The sequence below is a fragment of the Pelophylax lessonae genome (assembly GCF_965119305.1).
Source record: "Pelophylax lessonae genome assembly, chromosome: 5".
NCBI lineage: Eukaryota > Metazoa > Chordata > Amphibia > Anura > Ranidae > Pelophylax > Pelophylax lessonae.
The window spans coordinates 55,590,540-55,618,211 of record NC_138772.1 but is presented as its reverse complement, the minus strand read 5'-3'; the positions used below and the strand labels follow the sequence as shown (position 1 = coordinate 55,618,211).

General features: G+C 42.0%; 1 protein-coding gene across 1 annotated transcript in view; it reads left to right on the top strand.

The window, feature by feature from the left end:
* Nucleotides 1-27,672, top strand: part of AKAP9 (A-kinase anchoring protein 9) — a gene marked incomplete at its 5' end in the record, with an annotated part of 407,878 nt that overhangs the window by 339,120 nt on the left and 41,086 nt on the right. The window contains 10 exon segments of the mRNA XM_082257825.1: nt 1,690-1,842; nt 2,357-2,524; nt 8,505-12,893; nt 14,412-14,552; nt 16,013-16,522; nt 20,082-20,148; nt 24,717-24,841; nt 24,944-25,132; nt 25,235-25,423; nt 26,102-26,246. Of these exon segments, the coding sequence (XP_082113951.1) occupies nt 1,690-1,842; nt 2,357-2,524; nt 8,505-12,893; nt 14,412-14,552; nt 16,013-16,522; nt 20,082-20,148; nt 24,717-24,841; nt 24,944-25,132; nt 25,235-25,423; nt 26,102-26,246 (6,076 nt within the window).

The window sequence follows — 27,672 nt, the reverse complement described above, 5'->3', positions numbered from 1 at the left end:
TGCCAGAAGCACACTGCGGCCAAATGCAGACTCCTGCCGGTTCCTAACGTCTAGTGAACGTATGTACTGAAGACCAAGTAGTGGCCCTGCAAATCTGAGCCATAGAAGCTTGATGGCGAACTGCCCAAGAAGCACCTACTCTTCTGGTAGAGTGTGCCTTTTCCTGGAAATGGTGGAACCTTCCCCTTTAAACCATACACCTGGATAATGACCTGGAAAATCCACTGAGAAATTGTAGACCTTGATGCTGCCTGCCCTTTCCTGAGCCTTTCTGGCAGCATGAACAAAAGGTCGGTCTTTCGAATCTGAGCTGACATCTTCAAATAGACCTTAAATGCATGTACTACATTGAGAGAATTCTCAAAAGGTGTAAGGACAGATGATCCGTGGACAACTATACCCCACTCACCCAGCGCTATGGATATATTACACTATAATCTAAAATATCACAGAAAATAAAATCATACACTGGTATAGCAGCTGCTATTAAATACACATAAATCAAATAATCAGTGTGTGAAATAATTCTGGAAAATCAGGTATCCCCTAAAAGAAAACAATTCACACTAGCATCGCTTGTTGCTGAGAAAGGGTTTGTTCCTTGGAGACACGCCAACGTTTGAACCCACGGGCTCCCTTGAAAGGCGCAACATACAATTACCTGTTGGTGAGTGAGCACTACCTAAGGGGATCACAGAGATCAAAGATGCACTTTTTGAAAATCGAGCACGGAGGAATGATTCACCTATCCTGTCCACTGACCGCAGTACTAATGCTAATATTGAGGACCTCCTTCATTTATATTTAGTTGGACTTAAAAGACTAAGTCTTAGCACTGCTAGTGTGAATTTTTTTCTTTTAGGGGATACCCGATCTTCAAGAATTATTTCACACACTGATTATTTACATTGAGAGAATGTAACAACTTTTCCTCAGCTGTTTGAGGATTTATGAAAGAAGGAAGACAGTATAATATCCTGATTCAAATGGAAAGCGGACACCACCTTGGGCAAAAACCCTGGGTGTGGATGTAGAATGACCCTATCTTGATGTAAGATCAAAAATGGCTCCTTACAAGAAAGAGCCGCTATCTCTCATACTCTTCAAGCTGAAATTACTGCAACCAAAATGACTAACTTTCTGGTCAAAAGAACCAGAGGAATATGCCGAATGGTCTCAAAAGACTGTTTCTGTAGAACTGCCAGGACCAAATTTAAATCCCACAGCGGTGGCCTAACTGGGGGAAGCATATGCAGCAATCCTTGTATAAAGGCTCGGACCAAGGAATGCGAAGCAATCAGTCTTTGAAAAAAGACTGACAAGGCTAAAATTTGACGTTTACTTCGAAAATCCTCCACAAGCCATGGTTTCTCTCACCAAAACGCATTAGTCCTATAGTGGCTGTATGGCTGTACAAGCAGGTATTTACACTTCTTTAACCATTGAATATCTGCAATGGTCAGGGAGCTGCAGTATGCCATAGTTTGAAGAGGTAAATATATTTTATCTAAAGGTGTCCTTTGTGTACAAGTGACCCTGTGATGACCGGGTCACTTTAAAAAGGTTTTAACTGTTTTTGGGGCATTTGGTGGGCACTCCACCATCATCTTTAACCAAAGTAATCCCCATGGGGTTTTTTTTTTTTTATCTGATTTCACTAATTTGAATCCTCTCCTCTTTGTCTCACAGGTCACCAACCTGGTGGAACAATTAGAGCAGTTCAGGGAAGAGCTGGAAAATAAAAATGAAGAGGTGCAGCAGCTGCACATGCAGCTGGAGATCCAGAGGAAGGAATCTGCCACCCGTCTGCAAGAACTGGAACAAGAAAATAAAGTTTTAAAAGTGAGCTCCACTTACAGACCTAACATTTAGGCCTTCAAAGTATAATTCTAGTTAAATTTGTTTTTCTCTAGTTTGGTATACTGTGTGTAAGAGTTTGTGTTTATTGTCTGTGACAACATTGAGGAGATCTATTCTCACTATTTGTTCTAAGGACAATTTTTTTAATGTTCAGCACTGGAACAGAGGTAGATATCCTTCTGTTAAGGTGCCTGGCAGAGCTGAGGTTTCTCCTCATTTTTGAGAGATTTACACTTCCTGTTGTGTCTCTTGGCCCAGGAGGTGTGGGAAAATCTCCCCAACGGGTAATCACACAACTAAAAAAGCCAGACAGAGGTTCTAATTCTTCCCCACTGTATGCAAAAGAAAGTAAAGGTTTTGGGTATGGGTACATGATGATTTACCTAATTACAGTAGACCTGAGCTCTGCCTTTGTTTTATACATCATTATCAACCAAATATTTTCTAATCTCTAAATTGGAAAGCTTTTCTGAAATCTATTTTGTATTCTCTTAAGGATGAGCTTGAAATGACACCATCTGATGAGACTTCATCAACCGCTGGAATTCCCATTAGACAAGGAAAAATGGATGAACTGTTACTCTCTAAAGACCAGGAAATCTTACATCTTAGTGAGCAGATCAGAAAACTGCAACTGCAACTTGAAGCTGCAACTGACAACAAGGTAATGCTACTGGACATTTGTCAGGAATATTGTTGCCTAAAAGGTATTCAAATAAGGAAAGAAATACCAGATCTTTCCAGCTATTGTCAGTGTACACTATGTGGCCAAAAGTATGTGGGCAGCCTCTAAATTTGTTAGGATTAGGGGGTTCCAATGACGGGTACTTTTAATGCTACACCATACAAAAACATATTGAACAATTGTGCACTTCCAAATTTGTGATAACAATTTGAGGAAGGCACTTTTCTGTCCCAGCATGTCTGTGCCCCTATGCTCAAAGCCTGCTTCATTTTTACTTGTTGTAGAGGAATTCAAATGGACTGCACAGAGCTCTGACCTCTATCCTACTGAACATCATTCAGATGGTTTGGAATGCTGATTGTGGTCCATGTCTTCATGTCAGTAGATCCTCTTTTGGCTGAATGGTTAGGAAGTCCTACAGGCAAACTCCAAAATCTTGTGTAAAGCTGTCTCAGAAGAGTGGAGACTGTTATAGCCAAATGGGGGCCACCCCATATAAATACCCATAGTTTTGGAATAGGATGTCTAGGTGTGTAGGTCAGGTGTCAACAAACTTTTGGCCACCTAGTGCCATCATAACTTACTGAAATGACAGGAGTAGGGCATAGAAAGAAAAAACATTTTATTTTTTTCTGAAGTGCATCACAACGTTTTTGTGCTAATATACAGTATGTTTTATTAGTTTTTCCCCCTCTTTATTGTCTTAGCCTGTGGGTGACTACAGTATAAGAGTTTGACCTTTCAGCATTGAAAGAGCTGCTGATCTTTCCTTCCATCTTGACGTGTTCTGGTGGGCTTGCACCCATGGGTTCAGATCCCAAAACACCAAGCTCCTCACTAAAAGGAGACCCACCTTTCATTTTGTTAAGTTAATAAAGATTGCAATGCAAAAGGTGTGGAAACAGCAACAAGATGGGTTAGAACCTGTGGTTGCTTCTCTTAAAGGTCACTTTACCAAACCCACTTTATTCCTAATTAATTTTCCCAAGGGGCCACATGAGATGCTGGGACACTAGTGGAGGGCCAAACCAATATAGACTGAACTTAATTCTGCCTTAGGCTGGCCATACATGGATCGAAATGTGGCTGCTTCAAGAGGGACTAGTTGGATTTCAATCCATGTATGGACAGGCTGGTTGTACAGAAGTTGATCTACTAATTGGCCTCTGTACAACCAGTCTTTAGATTTTTCCTGCTCAGTGTATTCTTTTTTTTTTTTTGTAATATATAATCTTTATTTCTGATTTTCCAGTACAAATATATCTATAATATAAAATACAGAGCACACACTTATACATACCCCCCTATAAGACGATTCTACTTTCCCCCCCACACAGAACACTCCTTCACCAATTCCTCCCCACACTACTTGTATATATATATATCTATATCTTCGTTGTGTAATTACATCACCAGTGGACAAGAGGGAAGGATAAGGAAAAAACAAGTTAAAAAAAAAGAGGGAGAGCGTGGGAAAAAAACATCTATATGATAGGATTTAGTATGCACTGTATTAACCACTTAAGCCCTGGAAGATTTTACCCCCTTCCTGACCAGGCCCTATTTTGCGATGCGGCACTGCGTGACTTTACCGGACAATTGCGCGGTCGTGCGATGCTGTACCTAAACGAATTTGACATCCTTTTTTTCCCCACAAACAGATTTCTTTTGGTGGTATTTGATCACCTGTGCGATTTTTTGATCATGCGCTATAAACAAAAAAAGAGCGACAATTTTGCAAAAATAACAATATTTTTCACATTTTTTTATATGAAATTCCCCAAAAAAAATGTAAAAATCTAAATTTTTTAACATTTTTGGTCAATTTGTTTTCTGCTACTTATGTTTGTTCAATCAAAATACGCTTATTGCGATTTTTTTTTTGTTTGTGCAAAAGTTATTGCGTTTACTAACTAAGGGAAAGATTTTTGTCATTTTTGTTGTTTTTTTTTTTTTAACGAGTAATGGCGGCGATCTGCGATTTTTTTTTTTTTGCGGGACTGCGACATTGCGGCGGATAGATCGGACCCTTGACTGACACTTTTGGGGGTACCAGTGACATTACTACAGTAATCAGTGCTATACATATGCACTGTTACTGTAAAAATGACACTGGCAGGGAAGGGGTTAACTTTATTGGAGAAGGAGGGGTTAAGTGTGTCCCTAGTTGCGTGATTCTTACTGTGCAGGGATGTGGCTTTTCATGTAACAGCAGAGATCTACGATCCTACATAGCAGGACCATATGATCTCTGTTCTTACACAGGGGAGAATGACAGGCGGGTTTGTTTACATTAGCCGCCTGGCTTTCTCCCTCTGTAACTGACGATCGCGAGTGACTGGCGGACATCGGGTCCGCCGGTCACTCGCGCGGAGGTGTCCGTGAATGAGCGGGGGCAAGCGCGCAAGTGACTTACCGGTACGTCACTTTGCCTGCACGGGGCCGACCGCCGCAGTATATGTACTTGCTGCGGTCGGCAAGCGGTTAATATAAATTTCTGCATATATCTAATCAAACCTTCCTTTACTCGGTGCCCTCCCCCCTCAGAGAAAAAAATTCTTCCAAATTATCCATTTTTGACTAAACATCTCATATCTTCGCTGGTAAGTGTATATCCATTCCTCCGCTCCCATAACGAAATGTACCTGTTTAACTTTGGGATTCTGTACCACCTTGTTAAAAGTTCATAATTACTCTGGGGTGTCTTTGCACAGACAGAGAAGGAGTGGGTCAGATTCAGGATTGCACGTCTTTTCACCTCAGAGAAACTATGCTTTAACGCCACTTCCCATTCCCTAAAAAAAAAAAACAAAGACTTGTAAGTGGTCCATAATAGTTCAATAATTTATACAGGCATACCCCACTTTTAAGTACACAATGGAACCAGAGCATGTATGTAAAACGAAAATGTACTTAAAGTGAAGCAATACCTTTTTTCATTTCTCAATGCATGTAAATACACTAGCTCCATAGGAAATCTTGGTCAGGTTGACATGGCATTGCTCCCAAACCATGTGATAAGGACACCAAGCTTGGAGAGCATGTTAAGGGGATCCAGGACTATGACATGGTAGATTACCTAGGCAAGCTGGCCGGCCACAAAAAGGATAAGTTGTAGTCCTGGGTCCCCTCTAGGTGCTCCCCAAGTTTGATATCCCTGTCACTTATGGTTTGGGAGCAGTGCCATGTCAAGCTGACCAAGATTTCCAATAGACGCCAATGTTAAAAACCGGGAGTAGTGTCATGCCAAGCTGTGTCCTTACTCGCGAGTGTATGTAAAGTGAGTGTACTTAAAGCGGGGTATGCCTGTAAGTGATGGATAGTAGCCCCTATCAACTGGGAGCTTGAGCCACAAGGCTTAAAATCCCGTAAGGGTTTCTGTCCTTCTAAGTTCCTTCAGATGCGAGACAGTAAAATGTTGTAATTGTTGATATAGCCAAGTATCTAAGGGGAATTGTCCATAAACTTCTCGGAGTTCCTCTAACAGGCATAATGTCCCTGCACACATCAATTTAAGACAGCTAGTATCTCCATCCACTGCCCATGTCTTGAAAAATGTAAGAAATTCACCCGGTGGGAACCATAAAAAGTCCCCAATGGTAGAAGAGGAGATAAAGGTGGAGATACTGTCCCCTTGTTTGGTTATAATATACTATAACTTCAAGGTTTGCATAGTGAGGGGTGAGATAGTACTCAACAGGCTTCAATATGTCCTTGGAACCCATGGGCATCAGGTATCTTACAGCCTGCCATACTCTCTTCAAGCCTGACCCATATTTTTTGGTTTCCATAATGTTTCCAGCTAAGTATTCTAGTCAGTGCCACTGCTCTGTATTCATTTTTCACATTTGGAAGTCCTAATCCACCTCCTGACTTACTCTTTATAAGGATTTGATATACTAATCTGAGTTTAGCTTTCCATCACAAAAAAAGTTTTAAAAACCTGATGTAAAAAGGAAAAAAAAAAGTCTTCGGAAACACAGTAAGCACCATCTGTAAATGAAATAAAACCTTTGGTAGCACGTTCATGTTTATAATATTAATTCTGCCTGGCCACATAAAAGTGGCTTTATCCCAAACTTCCAGATCTTTCTTTATTTTAAGTAAGGGAACATAATTTTTGGAATGTGTTTTTGTTAAATCTGCTGTTGCATATATGCCCAAATATTTAATGGCCTTTATATTCCATTTAAAGAGGTTGTAAACCCCAAATTTTTTTATTTATTTTTTTTTCACCCTGAAAGAGAAACACATAATGAGCTAGTAGTATGCATCGCATACTAGCTCATTATGAAATACTTACCTTAGAACGAGCCCCGCCGTGCCGCCTGCTTACCTCTATGACGGGCAACATGTTCAGTCGCCCGTCTTCTTGGATCACGGCATCCGGCCATCTGATTGGCCGGAGCCGCGGTCACGTCACTCCCGCGCACGCGCGCGGGAGCCAACGGTCACGGCACGGGGCTCTGAAGGAACGGCACCAGCGGCCGTTCCTTCAGAGCGCATGCGCCAGTGACGTCACTGGATACATGTAAGGTAAATATCTCCTAAACGGTACATGTTTAGGAGATATTTACAATACCTATAGGTAAGTCTTATCATAGGCTTACCTATAGGTACAACTTGCAGAGGAGGGTTTACTTCCTCTTTAAACAAGAATGATTGTTTAGAGTGGAAGTAAAGCCTAATACTTAAATTCTCCCCTGCAATCATTAATGTGAGCGGAATTCAGCCTTATGTCTCAAAATGAAAAAAATCTACCTTTATTTTGCAGTATTCAGGGCTGTCACATGACTTCAATTCCTCTTCCTTCTGAGTCCAAGAGCAGCAAGTGGGTGTGGTTATTGAAAGCTAGTGACATCATTTTCAAGGAGGGGCACTGTTCCTGTGTAGTCAGTGGGCATATATAATAATTACTATACATTAGAGGACTAGTACAGGCAACAACACTAAGTCTACGCTTCCACTAGTGTGACTTGTCCTGCATCTTTGGATAAACAAAGTCGCATGATAAGTCACAGCCTATTGATTTCAATGGCCTAGTACATATGTGCAACATACAAAATGATGCAAACAAATGAACCAAAAATGCAATAATAATGCAAAAAATGAAAACGTATGCAATTTGTGTAAACCAAAGAATGTCCAGAAGGTGACTAATGATACACTAATGTGCAATAAACGTCCATGTTATAAGTCCATAAATAAAGTGCAAAAAATGGTGACATAAACTTCCAGCTTGGGGAAAGGTGAACTGTGTTTGGAAGGTGCAAAGTCCCACCACCAGCTTGGCCTCTTACCAGAAGTTAAACGTTAAGGGCATATATGAATATGACCGCTCCAAAGGTCATGCAGCCAGGTAGAAAAGTTCCCAGAAATACAGAAGGCACTCTGACACACTCATGCTCCCTAGACTCTTACCGGACAAAAGCCAAACAAGAAGCCTGGTTCTATGGTGATGAGTGGTCCTGCCGGGGGTTACTGGACTCTAGGATGGCTGATGTAGTTGCTTGTGTCCAAGAGGAACAGACCCAGTCAGAAAGCCTGACGAAAGAAGATCCTGCCAAAGGTGACCAGACTCTGATTGGCTGCTGTAACTCCTTAGTCTGGTTAACCTCAATAATAGGGGACACAACAGAGGGAACCGCAATAGTGCATTATCAACAGTAGATTTTTATTAAAACAAATGGTTGCACTTACAGTTGTGAAGACAATAATAGCGAGTTCCCTCACGAAGGAGCTGTATGGCGGGGTCCGCCTGCAGTGCGGACCGCTGCCTGGTCTAGATGTGATGACGCGGCGCCTCCTCTCTGACGCTTTTCTCCCGATAGGGCATCCACTCCTATCTAAGTGGATGCCCTATCGGGAGAAACGCGTCACACAAAAAAGTAATTACTTTCCTTTGGTTTTTTTTGTGTTTTTATAATAAAACTGACCAATATTTTTTTTAACTTCACAGGTGATTGAAGAAAAGAATGAAAAAATTAAGCAATACAAGAGTCAAATTAAGTGCTTAAAAAGCGACCAGGAACGTCTGAAAAAGAACAGTGAGGAAGAGATAGAAAAACTAAATGAAGTTATAGAAAAGCTTCAAGAGGAATTATCTTTTATAGAGCCAAAAGTAACTGTGAGCTTCACTGGCATGGCTGAGATAACTGGCGGCAGCTCATACCAGCCTGCAGATCTAGCACTACTGGCTGAACATGCTGATTTGAATGTGGACAACAGGGTGTTAGATCATAAGGAATGTGAAAAGGAGGAAAAGTTTTCAATGTTCTCTCAAGTAGCTCAAATTTCCGTGTCAGACATGGAAACTAGTTTGCAACAGCTCCAGGAAACCGATAAAGACAAAGATCTGAATTTGAAACAGTATTACGAGCAAATTATGACACTCCAAGAGGAGACCAAAGTATTGAATGAGACTGTGGAAAGACTAAGGCTAGAACTGGCCAAAAAAGATCAGAGAATAAAAGATACTGACATTTCCAAGAACCTCCAAAGCTCTATAAGTCTAGAAACATCAACATGTCCTCCTTTAGATAGAACAGATGATACTTTCATGAACAGTGAATTGGAAGCAACCAAAGCAGAGCTTAAACAGGTCAAGGAAGAACTGGAAAAACTGACAACATCTTCAGAAAACACTATTATTAATGAATTAGCTGTCAGAACAAAAGAGGAAATTGATCTAAATTCTGCAGCTAGTATTGAGAATTTGACTGAAGCTTTGAGAGAAAAAACTGCTCAGCATTTGGCCGTTGAAGCTTTGTTTGAGTCTGTGCAAGAAACTTCCCAGAATACAATTCATCATCTGCAATGCCAAGTGCAGGATCTTCAAAAAAACGTTCAGGAGAAGGAATCCCAGCTACAAGAACTATCAAACAATACTCAGGTCTTTGAAAACCAGGAGGTACAGCGATTGAATGAGGTCATCAAAAAGTTGCAGTTGGATTTGATGGAGGTAGATGGGAAGATTTCTGGGGCATCTAAGGATACAACAAAGGACGGAGAGAGCCAAACAACCCATAATGAAACATCTAATGCAAATGCAGCATCATTGCATCAGAAGATCGAAACTGATGATGAAAAGGCACTTCTGTCAAAAGAAGTTGAGGATGCTAAGAGGGAGCTGACTCTTTTGAAAGAAGAGCTTAAGCATCTAAGAGAGTCTGAAAAACACAATGACAAACCTGAAGAAAATGGATCTAGGGAAGGTGATACTAGACATTTGGACCTTGATGTAACCAGTCCCGAAACTTTTGCAATTAAAAAAACCGTACAAGCAGAAGCAAGCCAGTCCTTACATGCAGATCCAGAAAATACCACACCAACTACTGAAATAAATATGGAGTCACAACTTCAGGAACTTAAGGAGGTTGTAAAACTAAAAGATATGGAGTTGCTGCAGTATGTAAATCAAAAAGATTTGCTTCATGACCAAGCACAGAAAATTGAACAGCTAAATGAAGAGATTAGAAAGTTTAAGCAGGATTTGGCAGAGACAAGTTCAGATCTAAAGATAAATGCTACAACAGGTTTAGTCCATTCTAAAGAAAGATTGGAAAACAAAGAATGTGACGAACTGTCTCAAGCAAAAGCAGAGCTTGAGAGAAGAGAAATTGAAATTGCGGCTTTGGCGGAAGAACTGACAAATCTGCAGATGGCCCAAAAACACGATGATGTGATTGTTAAAAGTTCCTCCACACAGGTTGATGTTACCAAAGCAGCACTTACAGTGACTGATCTAGAGCAAGCATTAAAGGAAAAAGCAGCAGAACTCTTAGAAAGTCAAAAGTTGAATGTATCTTTGGAAGAAACCACTCAGGCTACTATTCATGAGATGGAGTTGCAGTTGCAAGAACTTCAAAAAGTTGTTGAACAGAAGGATTTAAAACTACAGCAGTACGTTCAGCAAAACAATTTGCTTCAGGATCAAGCACAGATAATCGAACAGTTAAATGAAGAGATCCGAAAACTTAAGCAAGATTTGGCAGAGGCAAGTTCTGATTTTAAGATAAATGCCACAACAGGTTTAGTACATTCTAAAGAAAGGTCGGAAAACAAAGAGAATGATGAACTGGATCAAACAAAGGCAGAACTTGGGAAAAAAGAAAAGGAACTTGCTATTTTGGCGGAAGAGCTGTCAAAACTGCGATTGGCCCAAAAACACGATGATGTGACTGCTAAAAATTCCTCCACACAGATTGGTGTAGACAAAGCAGCACCTACAGTCACTAATTTAGAACAAGCACTGAAGGAAAAGGCAGCAGAACTCTTAGAAAGTCAAAAGTTAAATGTCTCTTTGAAAGAAACCACTCAGGCTACTATTCATGAGATGGAGTTGCAGTTGCAAGAACTTCAAAAAGTTGTTGAACAGAAGGATTTAGAACTACTGCAGTATGTTCAGAAAAAAGACCAGCAGATGAAAGAAGTTGAGCAGCTGAATGAGATTATTAGAACACTTCAGCAGGAATTGGTAGAGAGTGGTTCCGAGGTCTGCTCCAGAGAAGAAAAGTTATTGCCTGAGAAAACAGAATTAGAAAGAGAAGAACTCATGCAAACAAAGGCAGAGCTTGAGGAAGCAAAAACAGATCTGGCTGTTTTGAAGGAAGAACTTTTGAAAGTTAATTTAACTGAGAAATATGACCACATAAATAATGGAAACACATCTAGAGAGGGTGAAGCAGCAATTAAAGTGATTGATCTAGAGCAAGCTCTTAGAGAAAAAACAGCAGAGCTCCTGGAAAGCCAAGCCATGCTTGTGTCTCTGGATGAGACCACACAAGCTACCATCCATAGCCTGGAGTCAAACCTACAAGAACTTCAGAAGATCATACAGCTAAAAGACTCAGAATTGTTGCAATATGTAAACCAAAAAGGTCTAATAGACCAACAAACAAAGGAAATTGAGAGACTGAACAATTTCGTTAGCGTGACCGTCCAGAATTTAGAAGATGCCAGTCCTGATGTCAGGAAAGATGAAGAAAAAATTAGGGAAGAATTACTGGAAAAGGAATTGTTGTTGCAAAAAAAGGCAAGTTTGGAAGGTAGTGAGCTGATGCAAACAAAGGTGGAGCTTGAGAGAACTAAAATGGAATTGGCTGCTATGTCAGAGGAAATAACAAAAATGAGATTGTCTCCGAAAAATGAAGACATGCCAGATGGCAACAGGCCTAAGGAGGGGGAAGTTGATAATCCAGCTCATAAAGTCACCAATCTAGAACAAGCATTGAGGGAGAAAACAGCTGATCTTTTAGCAAGCCAAACATTGCTTACATCTCTGGAGGAGACGTCACAAGCAACCATACACAATATGGAGTCACAGTTAAAAGAACTTAAGAAAGCTGTACAGCTGAAGGATTCAGAATTATTGCAGTATTTAAATCAGCAAAACATACTCAACCAGCAAACTAAAGAGATTGAGCATTTAAGTGGTGTCATAGACTCCCTCCAGAAACAACTAGGAGAAGCACAACAGAGGACCTCTGTCCAAGAAAACAAATCTAAAAAACTAGAGAAAGAGTTGACAGAACAAATGAATGGTGGTGAGATGACCTTTATTGGGACATTAGATGCCAAAGCTGAGAGAGAGTATGAGGAACCGTTTGGACAACTGTATAGTACTCGGGAAAGAATACACACTCTAGACAGTGGTAAAAGAATGTCTGATGGAGATGTGACCGCTGTTATGGAGAACAAAGACCAATGCGATTGGATGATAGAAGCTTTAAGAGACCAGAACACCCAACTCTTAGCAAACCAGTCATTATTTACATCAATGCAGGAGACCATGCAGAGTACAATAGACAGCTTAGAGACTCAGCTGGAGGAACTCAAGAAGGTTGTAAATGAAAAAGACATGGAGATCTTGTTATATTTAGAAGAAATAGAAATACTCAAGGAGCAAGTTAAGGTCAAAACTGATGAGCATGATCAGATAATGTTGACCATGGAGGACTCACTCAGGGAAAAAGTGGCCGCAGCTCTTGTCAGCGAAGCCCAACTCAAAGCCATTCAGTTACACACCAAACGTATGCATGCAGATGACAGATCTTCTGTGTTTGAAGAGTCCAAGATATTGCAAACCCATGGTCCCAACCTCTCTCAAGGAGGGGAGTCTGAATCAAAGTCAGCTGTCCTCAACCTACAACTTCTAGAACTAGAGAAACAGCTGTCTGATCTCCACGAACAGCTTCAGGTAGAAAGAGATCAGGTTATCTTCACTAACCAACTAGCTGCCGAAAAGGAAAAGCAAGTGGTTGAACTGCAGCAACTCTTGAAGAGCCCAAAGGGGAAACGAAGCATAACTTGGGCAGCAACTGAAACCAGAGATGTTTCTCTGTTACAGGTAATCAGTCTACTAATCTTGATCTGATGAAGATGTAGCATAATTCCTTATTTCTCTTCTGTTCATCAAATTTCAGAATCAAACTATCAACAGAGGTATTCAAAGCAGACGTGTAAACAGGAAAAAAAACCCACCCCATGTTTAACTCTGTTTTCTATTGGTTTAAAAACCCTATGTTCCCTAGCCCTTTTTTTCTCCCTTATGCAGTAGGATTCAGAGATGGATAGAAATGGGTTGCACTGTAAAGCTGGCCATAAACACTTTATATTTCTTATGCTTAAGTCCTCTGGCTGAACTACAGAAATTCACCAAATACAATAGTTGTTTTCTATTGCAGCAGTCACCAATCAGTGGTCCGAGGTCCACTGATGGTCCACAAGAAAATTTTGGTGGTCCCAAGGGATTCTGCCGCAAATCAATAATAGTGGTGGATGTACACCACCAAATGTTGTTTCCAATGTTGTTCTCAAAGCGTGCTGACAGTCAGTACTGTACGGCAATGATACTCAATGCCTCCTCTGTAGTTCCGACTCCTGTGAACTCAGAGGGAGGTGCCAGGAGTAGTGCAGAGAGCTGAAGGTGAAAAAGGAGGGGACTTTCCAATGGCAGCGCTGATCACAGACATGGCTGGATAAGGAGGTGAGATCCAATCATGAATCTTTGAAGGTGAGGGGAACCAGAAAGCCAGAGAAGTGAACATATAAGGTAGCAGTGTGATCCAGGGGTAGGAGAGCAGAGAGCGATAGCTTTGTATGTGTAAGGCAGCAGTGTGATCCAGGGGGAGGGGGGCAGAGAGCAGGAGCATTGCATGTATGAGGCAGCAGTGTGATCCAGGGGGAGGGGGCAGAGAGCCAGAGCATTGCATGTATAAGGCATATAAATGTTCATGTTAGTGGTCCACGGGATTCAAAATTGTGAGTTTAGTGGCCGTGAGGCCCGAAAGGTTGGCGACCACTGGTCTGTTGTACTCAGCAGCTGCTGCTTCAAAATTCTATATCGGATACAAGCGCTATTCAGTGCAGAATATTTGCACCACCTTCTTTAGCAAAAATAATTGAAAAATCAACTTTTGTTGAGGGTGAAGGACAGTGCAAACAGGGCAATCCACAGCTTGAATTTCAGCCGATTCAGCAGGAATCAGCCATAATTCGAGCAGAGGATGGCCTGCTTAAGACTGTCAGGCTTCACTCTACTGCACATTACACAGGATGCTGGTTGCTATGTTGCTGCTCTTTCACTTTCCAATCACAGGCAAGGGTGGTTTTTGACCAACCTGTACTGCTTTAATTGCACTAAAAAAAGTTAGGGCAGAACACAGCCGTGCTGCCGGAATATAATGTCTAGGTTACAAAGCTTGAACTAAAACACAATTTTTTTTTTTTTTTGAAGAGTAGATTTATAAACATCATAATTTTATTAGCAAGTAAGGTTTTGCATGGTTGACTCTATTGTCATTCTTTGCAGACTCTGATAAGTGTTCATTAGCTAACAGTCAATTTTGTTATTCCTTGTTTGCAGGGAAGCACAGAGCAGTCCAGAGAAAATACAATCACTGACCTGGAACATCAGCTTCAGACACTTACTGAAGAGGCAATAGCTACCAAAGAGAAACTGTGCCATTACAGAGAGATGTCAGAGAAATTAAAAGAGGAGCTGATGGTGGGGGAAACACAATTAACGTCTTCACTTATTATTTTCCGACGTCTACAATATGCATTGAAATGTTAAATGTCAGCTGCATCCCACACTAATTTTAAGTTGGCTTGGGCATCCCCCTTCACCCCTCTTGTGCTTCATTATTAACAATTGATCCTAGCTACTGTATCAAAATAATGATCCATTTAGGAACCTATGGGGAGGGGCTCATATTGGCATTGTTTGGCACTCCAGATTTTGTTGCTCCTAGCAAAAAGACTTCTTAAGTCCTAATACTTACTCATTGTAGAATAATTAATCTAAGACATGATCAACAGCTCCATATTGCAAAAAACATCTTGCTTTTGTATTACACTTGACTAGAGACCACCATCTTATATGTATGTTCAGCTGGCAGTAGTAGGACATTTGAGATGCCGCTAATAAAACATTGGAGGGGGAATATCAGTCTTCACCTTCTGACCATGAACTGGAAACCTTCTATAGCTGCTTATTAACAATAACTTGCATAGTTACATAGTAGATGAGGTTGAATAAAGACAATAGTCCATCCAGTTCAACCTGTGTAGGTGTGTGTGGCTGTAATCATCTCACATAGCCCTGAATGTTCCGATCCTTGAGATGTAAGTCTAAGAGTCTTTTGAAAGCCACCATACTTCCCGCAGAAACCACCTCTTGTGGTAGAGAATTCCACAATCTTGTAGCCCTAACAGTAAAGAACCCCCCACGTTGCCTGAGGTTAAAACGCTTCTCCTCTAATCGCATTGTATGTCCTCGAGTCCTCATGCAATCCCTTCAACTGAATAGCTTTTTTTCTAAGCTGAGATCCCCATTGAGATATTTATAAATTGCTATCATGTCCCCTCTCAGGCGTCTCTTCTTCAGGGAGAATAAATCAAGTGATTGCAGATGCTCTTCATAATTAAGGTCCTCCAATCCCCTAATCAGTTTAGTTGCCCTTCTCTGGACTCTCTCCAGCTCCAACACATCCCTCCTGAGGACTGGCGACCAGAACTGGACAGAATACTCTAGATGCGGTCGGACCAGAGTTTTATAAAGTGGAAGGATTATAGTCTTATCTCTGGAATACATCCCTTTCTTTATGCATGCTAATATTCTGCTGGCTTTGGCAGCTGCCGCTTGACATTGCATGCTGTTGCCTAATCTATCATCAACCAAGACTCCCAGATCTTTCTCCATTTTTGATTCCCCCAAGGGTTCCCCTCCTAACGTGTATTGTGCTTTTATGTTTTTAGTCCCCAAGTGCAAAACCTTACACTTCTCCACATTAAACCTCATCTGCCAAGTCGTTGCCCACTCTGTTATTTTGTCCAGGTCATTCTGTAGGATATCTGCTTCATGCTGTGCAGTTATTGCCCTGCCCAATTTTGTGTCATCTGCAAAACTGATATCGAACTACTGATCCCGTCCTCAATGCTGTAACTCTTTTTGTGTTTTTCCAGGTAAAAGAATCTAGCTTAGTCCATCTGGAAGAAGACCTCAGAGAAGTGAAGAAATGCCTCTCCAATGCTGAGGAGAAGTTGGCATTTTACATGAAGCGAGAAATTCAGGAAGAGGAGCTCCAAAGCATGTCTGATATTGATTTACCACATGTCCGGAGCCCGGACTGGACAACACTGGACAGGACCACCTCCTCCTCGCAGACTGACAGAATCCCAAGTGTTAACAACAGCAACCAGACCTCACATATCCCAAGGAAGCATGTTGGGGTGCAGAATGAGCTGGAGACGGGGCAACTGAGCAGCTCCTCTGATGAGATTGCAGACATAATGGAACAGTACACAGAGAAGATCAGCCAAATGCAGGAACTCCACGCTGCCGAGATCCTGGACATGGAGTCCAGACATATTTCAGAAGCGGAATCTCTGAGGAGAGAACAGTACACCATCGTCCAGGCCCTCACAGATGAGTGCGACGCTTTGAAAGCTGTTATTGAAGCCCTGAAATCTCCTGTAAGATTTCTGTTCATGTTTTTCTACAATATGGTTAAATTAATAGACAGTAGTTGTACAAGCCTTTTTATGCCAATGTTTGTCAAAGGAGATTGCTTGGCTTTTTTTGCTTGAATTTTTTGCACCTGTGTACAGTAGGTGAGGCTGAAACACATGATTTTAATAAGTTGGTCGAGTGTGTACATATATGTTTAGCCATATGCTTTGTGTGCAGAAATGGTTATTATGCAGGTAGAGGCCACCATAGACTTAAAGAGGTTGTAAACCCAATAACTTTTTTTTTATTTTTTTGAGCCTGAAAGAGAAACACATCATTCCTAATGCGTTGCATACTAGCTCATTATGAAATACTTACCTTAGAACAAGCCCCCACCGTGCCGCCCGCTTACCTTTATGACGGGTGACATGTCCAGTCGCCCGTCTTCCGGGATCGCGGCATCCGGCCATCTGATTGGCCGGAGCCAGGGTGACGTCACTCCCACGCGCGGGAGCAGACGGTCACGGCACGGGGCTCTGAAGGAACGGCACCAGCGGCCGTTCCTTCAGAGCGCATGCGCCAGTGATGTCACTGGCTGCATGTAAGGTAAATATCTCCAGATATTTACAGTACCTATAGGTAAGCCTTATCATAGGCTTACCTATAGGTAAAAGTTGCAGAGGAGGGTTTACTTTCTCTTTAAGAAAGAGACTGGACATTCAAACTTAAATTACCAACCCATAGCATTTATAACATTTTGCAGTGGTTTATGTTGACACTATGAAGAGACGGGCTTGCTGCTGGCACTTCTGGGGCCAGCTAATCAGGAGGAAAACAGTAGCATTTAAACTTTTGAAACATGTCTAATCACTGCTGCCTTGATGAGCTTTGGTCAGTGCCCATGGACCTGTTCCTGCCTGCATAATGTTAATACATGGATTGGCCCTAACGCAGAGTTGCCACACATGCGTCCATTGGACTATGTTGTTTTGGGCTGAGAAGTCTCTTCCAGCACATTGACCGAGCTGCTGATGACCGCTTCCAGTCGTCGTTGGGATGGGAATCTAATCATTAGACAGCCAATCACCATGATCACATTATTAGGATTTCAACCACTTATAGGGCTGCTGGGAGGGCCATCCCTTTTCTGCTATCTGTGGCTGCCATAATGAGATTTACCCTCACTTCCTGTCCTGCAGACAACAGTTTCATCAGGCGAAAGTGAGGAAAAAATCTGCAACAGGAACATAAAAATAGAAGTCTGAAAGGGGTTCTGCCCTACGCTACTCAAGAAAAAAACATTTTAATTTTTCCTAATCTACAGTTGGAAAGTTCTCTAATATCCTGCCAGGGAAAATGCTGTTAACAGGACAGGAAGTAATTATAAGTCTTCCTATTTTAACCCCTAATAGCAGTAAAAACCTGATCAGGAGTTCTTTCTCTTTTCTGCTCTGCTTAAAAAAAAACAAAAAAGGTTTTGGCTGGACATAAACTTTAAATCTTCCAGTCAGGGCAGACTAGTAGTCTGTCATCAAATGTCCATCATCTCATTAGGAATGTTAGTTTGGACAATGACATGGTGTAGCCAATACCTCCACAGTCATACTAGATAAAATGCTCCTCATTTATTTACATTGGCTTATACAGTATCTCACAAAAGTAAGTAAACCCCTCACATTTTTGTATATATTTTATTATATCTTTTCATGTGACAACATTGAAGAAATGACACTTTGCTACAATGTAAAGTAGTGAGTGTACAGCTTGTATAACAGTGTACATTTTCTGTCCCCTCAAAACAACTCAACACACAGCCATTAATGTCTAAACCGCTGGCAACAAAAGTGAGTACTCTCCTAAGTGAAAATGTCCACATTGGGCCCAATTATCCATTTTCCCTCCCTGGTGTCATGTGACTCATTAGTGTTACAAGGTCTCAGGTGTGAATGGGGAGCAGGGGTGTTAAATTTGGTGTTATCGCTCTCACTCTCTCATACTGGTCACTGGAAGTTCAACATGGCATCTCATGGCAAAGAACTCTCTGAGGATCTGAAAAAAAGAATTGTTACTCTACATAAAGATGGCCTAGGTTATAGGAAGATTGGCAAGACCCTGAAACTGAGCTGCAGCACGGCGGAAAAGACCAAACAGCGGTTTAACAGGACAGGATCAACTCAGAACAGGCCTCGCCATGGTCGACGAAAGAAGTTGAGTGCACGTGCTCAGCATCATATCCAGAGGTTGTCTTTGGGAAATAGGCATATGAGTGCTCCCAGCAATGCTGCAGAGGTTGAAGGGGTGGGGGGGTCAGCCTGTCAGTTCCCCAGACCATGCGCTGCACACTGCATCAAATTGGTCTGCATAGCTGTCGTCCCAGAAGAAAGCCTCTTCTAAAGCTGATGCATAAGAAAGCCCACAAACAGTTTGCTGAAGACAAGCAGACTAAGGACCTGGATTACTGGAATCATGTCCTGTGGTCTGATGAGACCAAGATAAACGTATTTGGTTCAGATGGTGTCAAGTGTGTGTGGTGGCAACCAGGTGAGGAGTACAAAGGCAAGTGTGCCTTGCCTACAGTCAAGCATGGTGGCGGGAGTGACATGGTCTGGGGCTACATGAGTGCTGCCGGCACCTGGGAGCTACAGATCATTGAGGGAACCATGAATACCAACATGTACTGTGACATTCTGAAGCAGAGCATGATCCCCTCCCTTCGGAGACTGGGCCGCAGGGCAGTATTCCAACATAATGACCTCAAACACACCTCCAAGACTACCACTGCCTTGCTAAAGAAGCTAAGGGTAAAGGTGATGGACTGGCCAAGTATGTCTCCAGACCTAAAACCTATTGAGCATCTGTGGGGCATCCACCAGCTCTGTGATGTCGTTATGGAGGAGTGGAAGAGGACTCCAGCGGCAACGTGTGAAGCTCTGGTAAACTCCATGCCCAAGAGGGTTAAGGCAGTGCTGGAAAATAATGGTGGCCACACAAAATATTGACACTTTGGGCCAAATTTGGACATTTTAACTTAGGGGTGTACTCACTTTTGTGGTTTAGACATTAATGGTGTGTGTGGAGTTATTTGGAGGGGAAATATACACTGTTATACAAGCTGTACACTCACTACTTTAAAATGTAGCAAAGTGTCATTTCTTCAGTCTTGTCACATGAAAAGATATTTAAAATTAATAAAATATTTACAAAAATGTGAGGGGTGTACTCACTTTTGTGAGATACGGTATGTCTAACCCTATAGCACTGTTACAGTGATTTTAGACAGTTCAAATAAGTCAAAATGTTGCCAGCACTTTTTATGCAATATTTATGTGTATGTTAAAAGAAGCCTGCAACTAAACTGAAGGTTCATCATATACGGGGGAATAAAAGCCTAATATGAAGCCTTTAGCCTCTGACACTGGTAGAATCTATGAACATCTACCCTTGAGAAGTCTAAGCCTTTAAAATGTAACCTTCATATTGGGGTAGCCTAAAGTTTAGGATTAACCAACTGCTTCAGTTCAGCATAGAATTCTACACACATCTTGTAAAATAAGCCATTTATGTTTCTTTTTTGTAATTCAGGGAGGGGGAGGAGTGCCTGATTCGGCACTGTCTACATCATATCACTTCACAGATGCTGCCTCTAGCGGTAAGACCACTGTTTTTGTTGTTTGTTTTTTTTTTGATTTTTTTTGTGTTTTTGAGATGAGGAAACTTTTGTATTTGGGGTGTTCTGTATGGCCATTTGCTTGCTTGCAACCGAAGAACCTTGGTATCTTAACGTCATCATGGTATAATCGCAAGAGATTCTGGCAGGCAGGTTGTACCCAGGTTAATCGATCAATCAACTTGTTACATTCAGCCTGCCCATTAACGTTCCTGCAGAACCAGCCAAGATTTGAATTGTGTATGGCCGGCATAAAAGCGGAGTTCTGGGCAGAATTTTTTTTTTTACCTAAGATTACCCCCGAGACACTCAGGGCTAGCGCAGTTAAGCAACGATAACCTCTGAAATGTCCCCTGTTTCACTTACCTGTAAGAAGAAAAACTTACCTTGAAAATGTCTTGTCCGTCGCTGCCATCTCAGGTGTGGGCAGCTGAAGCCGGAGTGTCCCTCTTCTGTGACGTCGGAGTCCCAGAATGGGGCATGCCCAGAAGCTGTTCAGCAGGGAATGACGTGCCTGGACCAGAAGTGACAAGTGACTCCGGTGCAGGCGCATTGACTCCTGGGATCGATGACGCTCGTCTCCCAGGAGTCAATGCAAAAGAGGAAGTGACGTCAGGGGCCGCGGCCACAGAGGGAGGAAGTGGAAGGAAGGTAAGTTAATTTTCTGAAAAAATAAGGTAAGTGAAGCAAAAAAAAATAAAATAACTATCCAATTCTTTTTCAGGTTATTTTATGCTAACAGAAAATGCAAAGTTGAAAAATAGGCCGGAACTCCGCTTTAAAGTCTTATGCTCCTACCATACACACTAATGTACACAGTAAGGCAAACGCAGAACCTTTGAATTCATTGTGCTTGTGTCCATGATTGGAATCAGACCTCTAACCTTAGCCCTGCTAACCCCTTAGTCACATTGGAATGGGCATGAAATTAGTGAGGACTTAATCTGATTAGTGGGTTTTCCTTTATTCTGTACTGTAATGTAAAATAGGGAAAGACCTACACTCTCCTGATCTAGGTATTTACCCCTTCAACGCCACTTTCTTGCTTTAAAGTACAACCAGAGGCTCCTTTATGGCATTTATTTTTAACAAGTACAGTACCACAGTACCAAATCCAGTTACTATGTGATGCACAAGCCTCTTGAGGTAAACAAAAACAATTTCTTTACCTTCTTTGACTGAGCCAAATCCTTCCTTGACTGAGCCAAATCCTCTTTCATTTGTGTCTCACATGTTTCCCCTCCCAGACGCTGCAGCTCACAGTGGACAGGCTTTAGCAACAGAGGCAGTGCTGTCAATCTAGTAAAAAGTAGAGAGGACTAGATGTGGCCAGGTGCTGATTGGCAATGCTATAGGTTTGTTAATCATCAGTAACAATGCTGATAGCTACATTCCCTACAACATTTTTTCATAGACTCACATGTTTCTGAGTGAGTCTACATGTCAAGAAGTAAAGGCAAATCTTTGAATGGGACCATGACTGCGAAAAGACTTGATGAAAAACAAAAGTTTTGGTTTTATGTATACATGATGTGAATCTTTGTTCACTAGACACACAGGTACTTACCAGAGAAGTCACATAGCATGCAGAATGCCTTAAGAGCCTCCAAACCAGTTGCACTCTAGTATGCAAGTCTCAATCAATTCCTTTGAATAAGCACTTAACTTCACCCTTCCTTTCGTCTTTGCCTCTTTGTTAGTCATTGAGACTGCCCATCATTGTTATGGACCAGTAGTAGGGCATCTTTTCGAAACTCTTTGTAACCCAGAACCCTTATGCCTTTAATTAAAGTGGGATTCCGGGGAATTTAGCTACTTTCTTGAATGTGCTTCCTTGCTATGGGTCAAGTCCAACGAGGTGCATACCACCTTGGGGACTTATCTCTTTCATTTATAATTTTCCATTCTTACTCAGTGCTGGGAGTACAGCTATCGGTATACTTCCAACACTGAACTTTTGGCTCTCAGTTTCTGCAGCAGCAGAGTCATGTGCAGCCACTCTGCTACCTTCCTCTCAATCATGGGGGGCTTTAAATTATGTGAATCCATTTTCAAACTGCAAAGCCTTCTGTGAATGGACAGCAGAGGGGAGGGCCAGGTAGAACATCTGCTGCGTGAGAAAGCAGCTTTGCTCCTATCAGAGCACTGTGAGTATAGTTATCGCTGTACTCCGGGTGCGCAGTAAAACTGTTAGTTCTAAATTAAGAGATACAGTGCCTTGAAAAAATTTTCATACCCCTTGAAATTTTCCACATTTTGTCAGGTTACAACCAAAATTGTAAATGTATTGTATTGGGATTTTATGTGATAGACCAACACAAAGTGGCACATAATTGTGAAGTGGGAGGAAAATGATAAATGGTTTTCAAATATTTTTACAAATAAATATCTGAAAAGCATGGCGAGCATTTGTGTTCAGCCCCATTTACTCTGATACACTTAAAGCGGAGTTCCGGGCACAAAATCAATATTTTTTTTTTGTGCCCCTCCGCTAGTTCTGCATCACCTGAAAAGGAATTGGATAGTTAGGTTTTTTTTTTTTTTTTTTAAAACTCACCTTGTAATTGAAGATCGTAAATACTCACCTCAGGGTACTTCCTCCCTCAGCGCCGCGGCTCCGCTGTCACTTCCTGTCTCGCGATGATTCCTGGGAGCTGAACGTCATCGCTCCCAGGAATCAATGCGACGGCACCGGCCCCGCTCGTCACTTCCGGGCGACGCCGCATTCCCCTGCTAAACAGCTTCTGGGCATGCCCAGAAGCTGTTTAGGAATGCGGCGCTGCACCGTAAGTGACGAGAGGGGCGGTGCAGGCGCATTCTGGGAGAAGAAGACGCGGAAGAAGATGCAGAAGAGGACCGCGCCGGCTTCAGCTGCCCACAAGAGAGATGGAAACACTGTGGAAGAAATTTTATAAGTAAGTATTTCTTCTAAAAGGTAAGTGCGAACCGGGACAGATCAGAGGCTAGCCATTGTGGAATGTACTAGCCCTGACTGTCCCGGAGGTATATTTGTTAAAAAATGACTTCTGTGCCCGGAACTCCGCTTTAACTAAAATCTAGTGGGACCAATTGCTTTCAGTAATCACCTAATTAGTAAAAAGTGTCCACTTGTGTAATTTAATCTCAGTATAAATACAGCCTCAGAGGTTTGTTAGAGTACCTTAGTGGACAAACAGCATCTTGAAGGCCAAGGAACAAACCAGACAGGTCAATAAAATTGTAGAGAAGTTTAAAGCAGGGTTAGGTTATAAAAAAAATCCCAAACTTTGAACATCTCACGGAGCACTGTCCAATCCATTGTCCGAAAATGGAAAGCGTATGCCACAACTGCAAACATACCAAGACATGGCCATCCACCTAAACTGACAGGCCGGGCAAGGAGACCATTAATCAGAGAAGCCGCCAAGAGGTCCATGGTAACTGCAGAGATCCACAGCTCAGGTGAGAGAATCTATCCACAGTACAACTATTAGTAGTGCACTTCACAAATCTGGAAGAAGTAAACCATTGTTGAAAAAAAGCTGCAAGAAGCCATGTGGGGGACACAGCAAACGTGAAAAAAGGGGCTCTGGTCAGATGAGACCAAAATTTAACTTTTTTTGTCTAAAAGCAAAATGCTATGTGTGGCAGAAAACTAAAACTGCACATCACCATGAACACACCATCCCCACCGTGAAACATGGTGGTGGCAGCATCATGTTGTGGGGATGCTTTTCTTCAGCAGGGACAGGGAAGCTGGTCAGAGTTGTTGGGAAGATGGATGGAGCCAAATACAGGGCAATCCTAGAAGAAAACCTGTTAGAGTCTGCAAAAGACTTGAGACTGGGGTGAAGGTTCACCTTCCAGCAGGACAACGACCCTAAACATACAGCCAAAGCTACAATGGAATGGTTTAGATCAAAGCATATTCATGTGTTAGAATAACCCAGTCACAGTCCAGACCTAAATCCAACTGAGAATCTGTGGCAAGACTTTAAATTTGCTGTTCATATGCTCTCCATCCAATCTGACAGAGCTTGAGCTATTTTGCAATGGACAAAAAAGTAATTCTCTAGATGTGTAAAGCTGGTAGAGACATCCCCAAAAAGACTTGTAGCTGTTATTGCAGTAAAAGGTGGTTCTTCAAAGTATTGACTCGGGGGGGGGGGGGGGGGGCTGAATACAAATGCACGCCACACTGTTCTCATATTTTTTTGTAAAAAAAGTTGAAAACCATTTATAATTTTCCTTTCACTTCCCAATTGTGTGACACTTTGTGTTGGTCTATCAGATAAAATACATTTACGTTTTTGGTTGTAACATGACCAAATGTGGAGGCATAGGCCTCATTGGACTTAACCTGTAGTAACCCAGCACATTTTTCTAAAGTGGCTGAATTCTCGGGGTTCAGCTTTAAATAATTTGGCTGCCCACCTTTGTGTGCCTTCTTCAGATCTCTTATACACAGGGGCTGATCCTGCCGTTCTTATACTTTACTTATACAGTTCCCTAAAATGTCAAATTTTTAACTATATGGCAATAAGTGTAAAAACTGTTTTGATTTTTATTAGATGTTGGCACAGAATGTGACTGGAGCCAGGGGACATTTGATGCACAGAGCTTTGACCAGATACCAGAAGGACTGAGGGGCGATGAGGATGATATCCATACAGAATTAATTCCCAGCAAGATCAAGGTACTCCCAATAAAGAGGCATGCATTATTGTATGTACTTATTACTGAATAATAAAGGTTCCTAGCATGCTCCCGATAGTTATACAGTTCTCACTTGTTGCAGGACTTGTTACGAGCCGTCCATCAGGAGGGCATGCAGGTGCTGTCATTGACAGAGGTCACCAGCCCTGATAAGGAGCCAACTTTCACTGTGAAGACTCAGCCCTGGCACGAGGAGAGGAAATCTATGCTTGAAACCATTGCATCTCTGAAAGATCTCATTGCTAAGATGCAAATTCACAAGGACTCGGAGGTTGGTGTGCAACATGTGGGAGCCAAGCAGGCTGTCTTATTTCACATTTTGTTCTCAACCTGATTAAGTATCAGATTTTATTAATACTGCTTTATATCTTAGGCTCATACAAGGCCAGGCTTCCGTGACCTCAGGCCAGACTGGAGAGGGGAGCTGCTGCGAGCAATTCAGGAAGTCTTTCAGAGAGAGCAAGATGTCCTTATGTCTGCTTTCCACTCTCAGCTGGCTTCACTGGGCAAATCGGATGCAAATGCACTACTTAACCAAATGCAGCACAGGCTTCAGGAGCAGGTGACATACAGGAATACAGCCAAAATGATAAATCTTTAATATTTATCGTTTCAATAAAATAGAAATCTGTTTTTAGAGATTTATTAATCCATTAAAGCTCACAGAACTTTCAGCTTAAATTGACTATAAATATTCCAGGTGCATCAAAGCAAAAGGTGTGCAAAGTCTTGTTGGGGATTATTTGCTGTGTTGCCCACTCTTTAGTTGGATTGCTTTTGGACATCTCGAAGGTTTAAGACTTTCTGTGTCCCACAAAGGACAAGGTTAAAAAGAAAAAAAGGGATTTTTGTACTCACCATGGAATCATCTTTTTGGAGTCCATTGAGGGACACAAGTCTAATATGGTATAATCGTGCTCTGTTTGCCAGTGTCCAATCTGCCTGTAGGCAGGAGTATTACCCAAAGGTTTAAGAGTTTCTGTGTCCCTCAATGGACTCCAAGAAAATTAAATTATGGTGAGTACAAAAATGGGGAGTTGGGCTTTAAAATCAAAAAGATTTGTCTTTCGAAGTCAAATATTAGGAGACTGACGAAAGTGCAATGGGACCCTATTTGTATTATGCTGCAACTGTGAATGGCTCTCCTTTCTGAATATTTGTTAGTTTCACAGCTTCCGTTGACATTTTAAAGGCAATCACAACTGTGCCTGGTTACTTAGCTCTCTGCATTTTCTATCAGGGGATGGAGCAGATCAATGCCATGGACTGTATACAAAACGCAGACCGGCGGAGTTTGTTACTTGAGATTCAGGATCTCCGGGCCCAACTGTCAAGTCTGCACAATGATCCCAACATCCAGTCACTGTTTCATCCAAACACAGAAGGTATATACTTTGTATGTGTTTCACTGTGAAATATGAAAATAAGCTTCTTCAAAAAGACTTGGATGGTGCCATTTTTATACGAGCAAATGTGTGTGTTTTATCACATTGTCTTAGCTGACCCAAATTACAGACCCACGTATGGTATTTTTTCAGCCTCTGGTCATCTTGGAACGTGCTACAAGTGACCTAAGTACAAAGTTTTGGTCCTGAGATGAATGCGAATGAAAAAAACGCCATGACTTTTGGGCTAAATTTCATTATTTACATGGCAGGCCATAAGTAAACACTCCATTCCAATGAGTTTTAGACATCAAGTGGCCTTTGTTAAGCAAGAGCGCCAACCTAAAAACAACTTCATATTGAGCTTTTTTTTTTTTTTTTGCATAATTTTGCAGGGATGCACTGCATGGAGCCTCCGTATATACATTTTTTCCTGCTTAAAATGGCAAATATATGATTTTTCGTATCCAGGTATAGCATGACCAATGGAGTATATATCCTGCCTGATATAGTTCAGATCTCTCATGGGGCATATATGTCCTGTTTATAATAGGTTGGACCTCTCGTGGGAGTATGAACAAGGAAAAAAACAAGCGCTCTAGGCATAGGCTAACAGGGATGGGATGGATGCTGTATACCAAATATGACCAATACGCTGCTCTAATATATGTGGTGGTGGGGGAGGGAACAGATCAATGGACTGGGTGAATTAAATAAACGAAAAAGTCCAAAGAATGTCCAACAGTTGAAAGTCACTGTATGACCAATGCTGCTGTAAGGGCTGGCTCAGAAAACACAGTGAAGTCGGTGCTGTGGGTAGATACAAAAGGAAACAACAGAGCGCTTCTAAGTGCAGTATTTATTTGATTGGCGTAAGCACAATAATGTAACAACTCACATGGTTAAAAGTATATTAGGCTTGAAAGCTCTGGTGGTGTATCAGGAGGAAGGTGTAAGCCCAGGGGTCCTGGAGAGTAGAAAGCCTTGTGCCGGTCTGGTGTGTTCGGTGGACGGACGGACGCTGTGCAGAGGATCCTCCGTCTTCCGGGTTTGGCTAGGCGCCAGGGACCAAGCTGGAACGCAAGATGACACGACGCGTTTCAGAGCTCTCGCAAGGCTCTCTTTGAAGAGCGCGCATGCCCATTGAGAGCCTTGTGCGAGCTCTGAAACGCGTCGTGTCATCCCTTGTTTCTGGTGACGTCACGCAGCGCACGCTGCGTTCCAGCTTGGTCCTAGGCGCCTAGCCGAACCCAGAAGACAGAGGATCCTCTACACAGCGTCCGTCCGTCCACTGAACACACCAGACCGGCACAAGGCTTTCTACTCTCCAGGACCCCTGGGCTTACACCTTCCTCCTGATACACCACCGGAGCTTTCAAGCCTAATATACTTTTAACCATGTGAGTTGTTACATTACTGTGCTTAC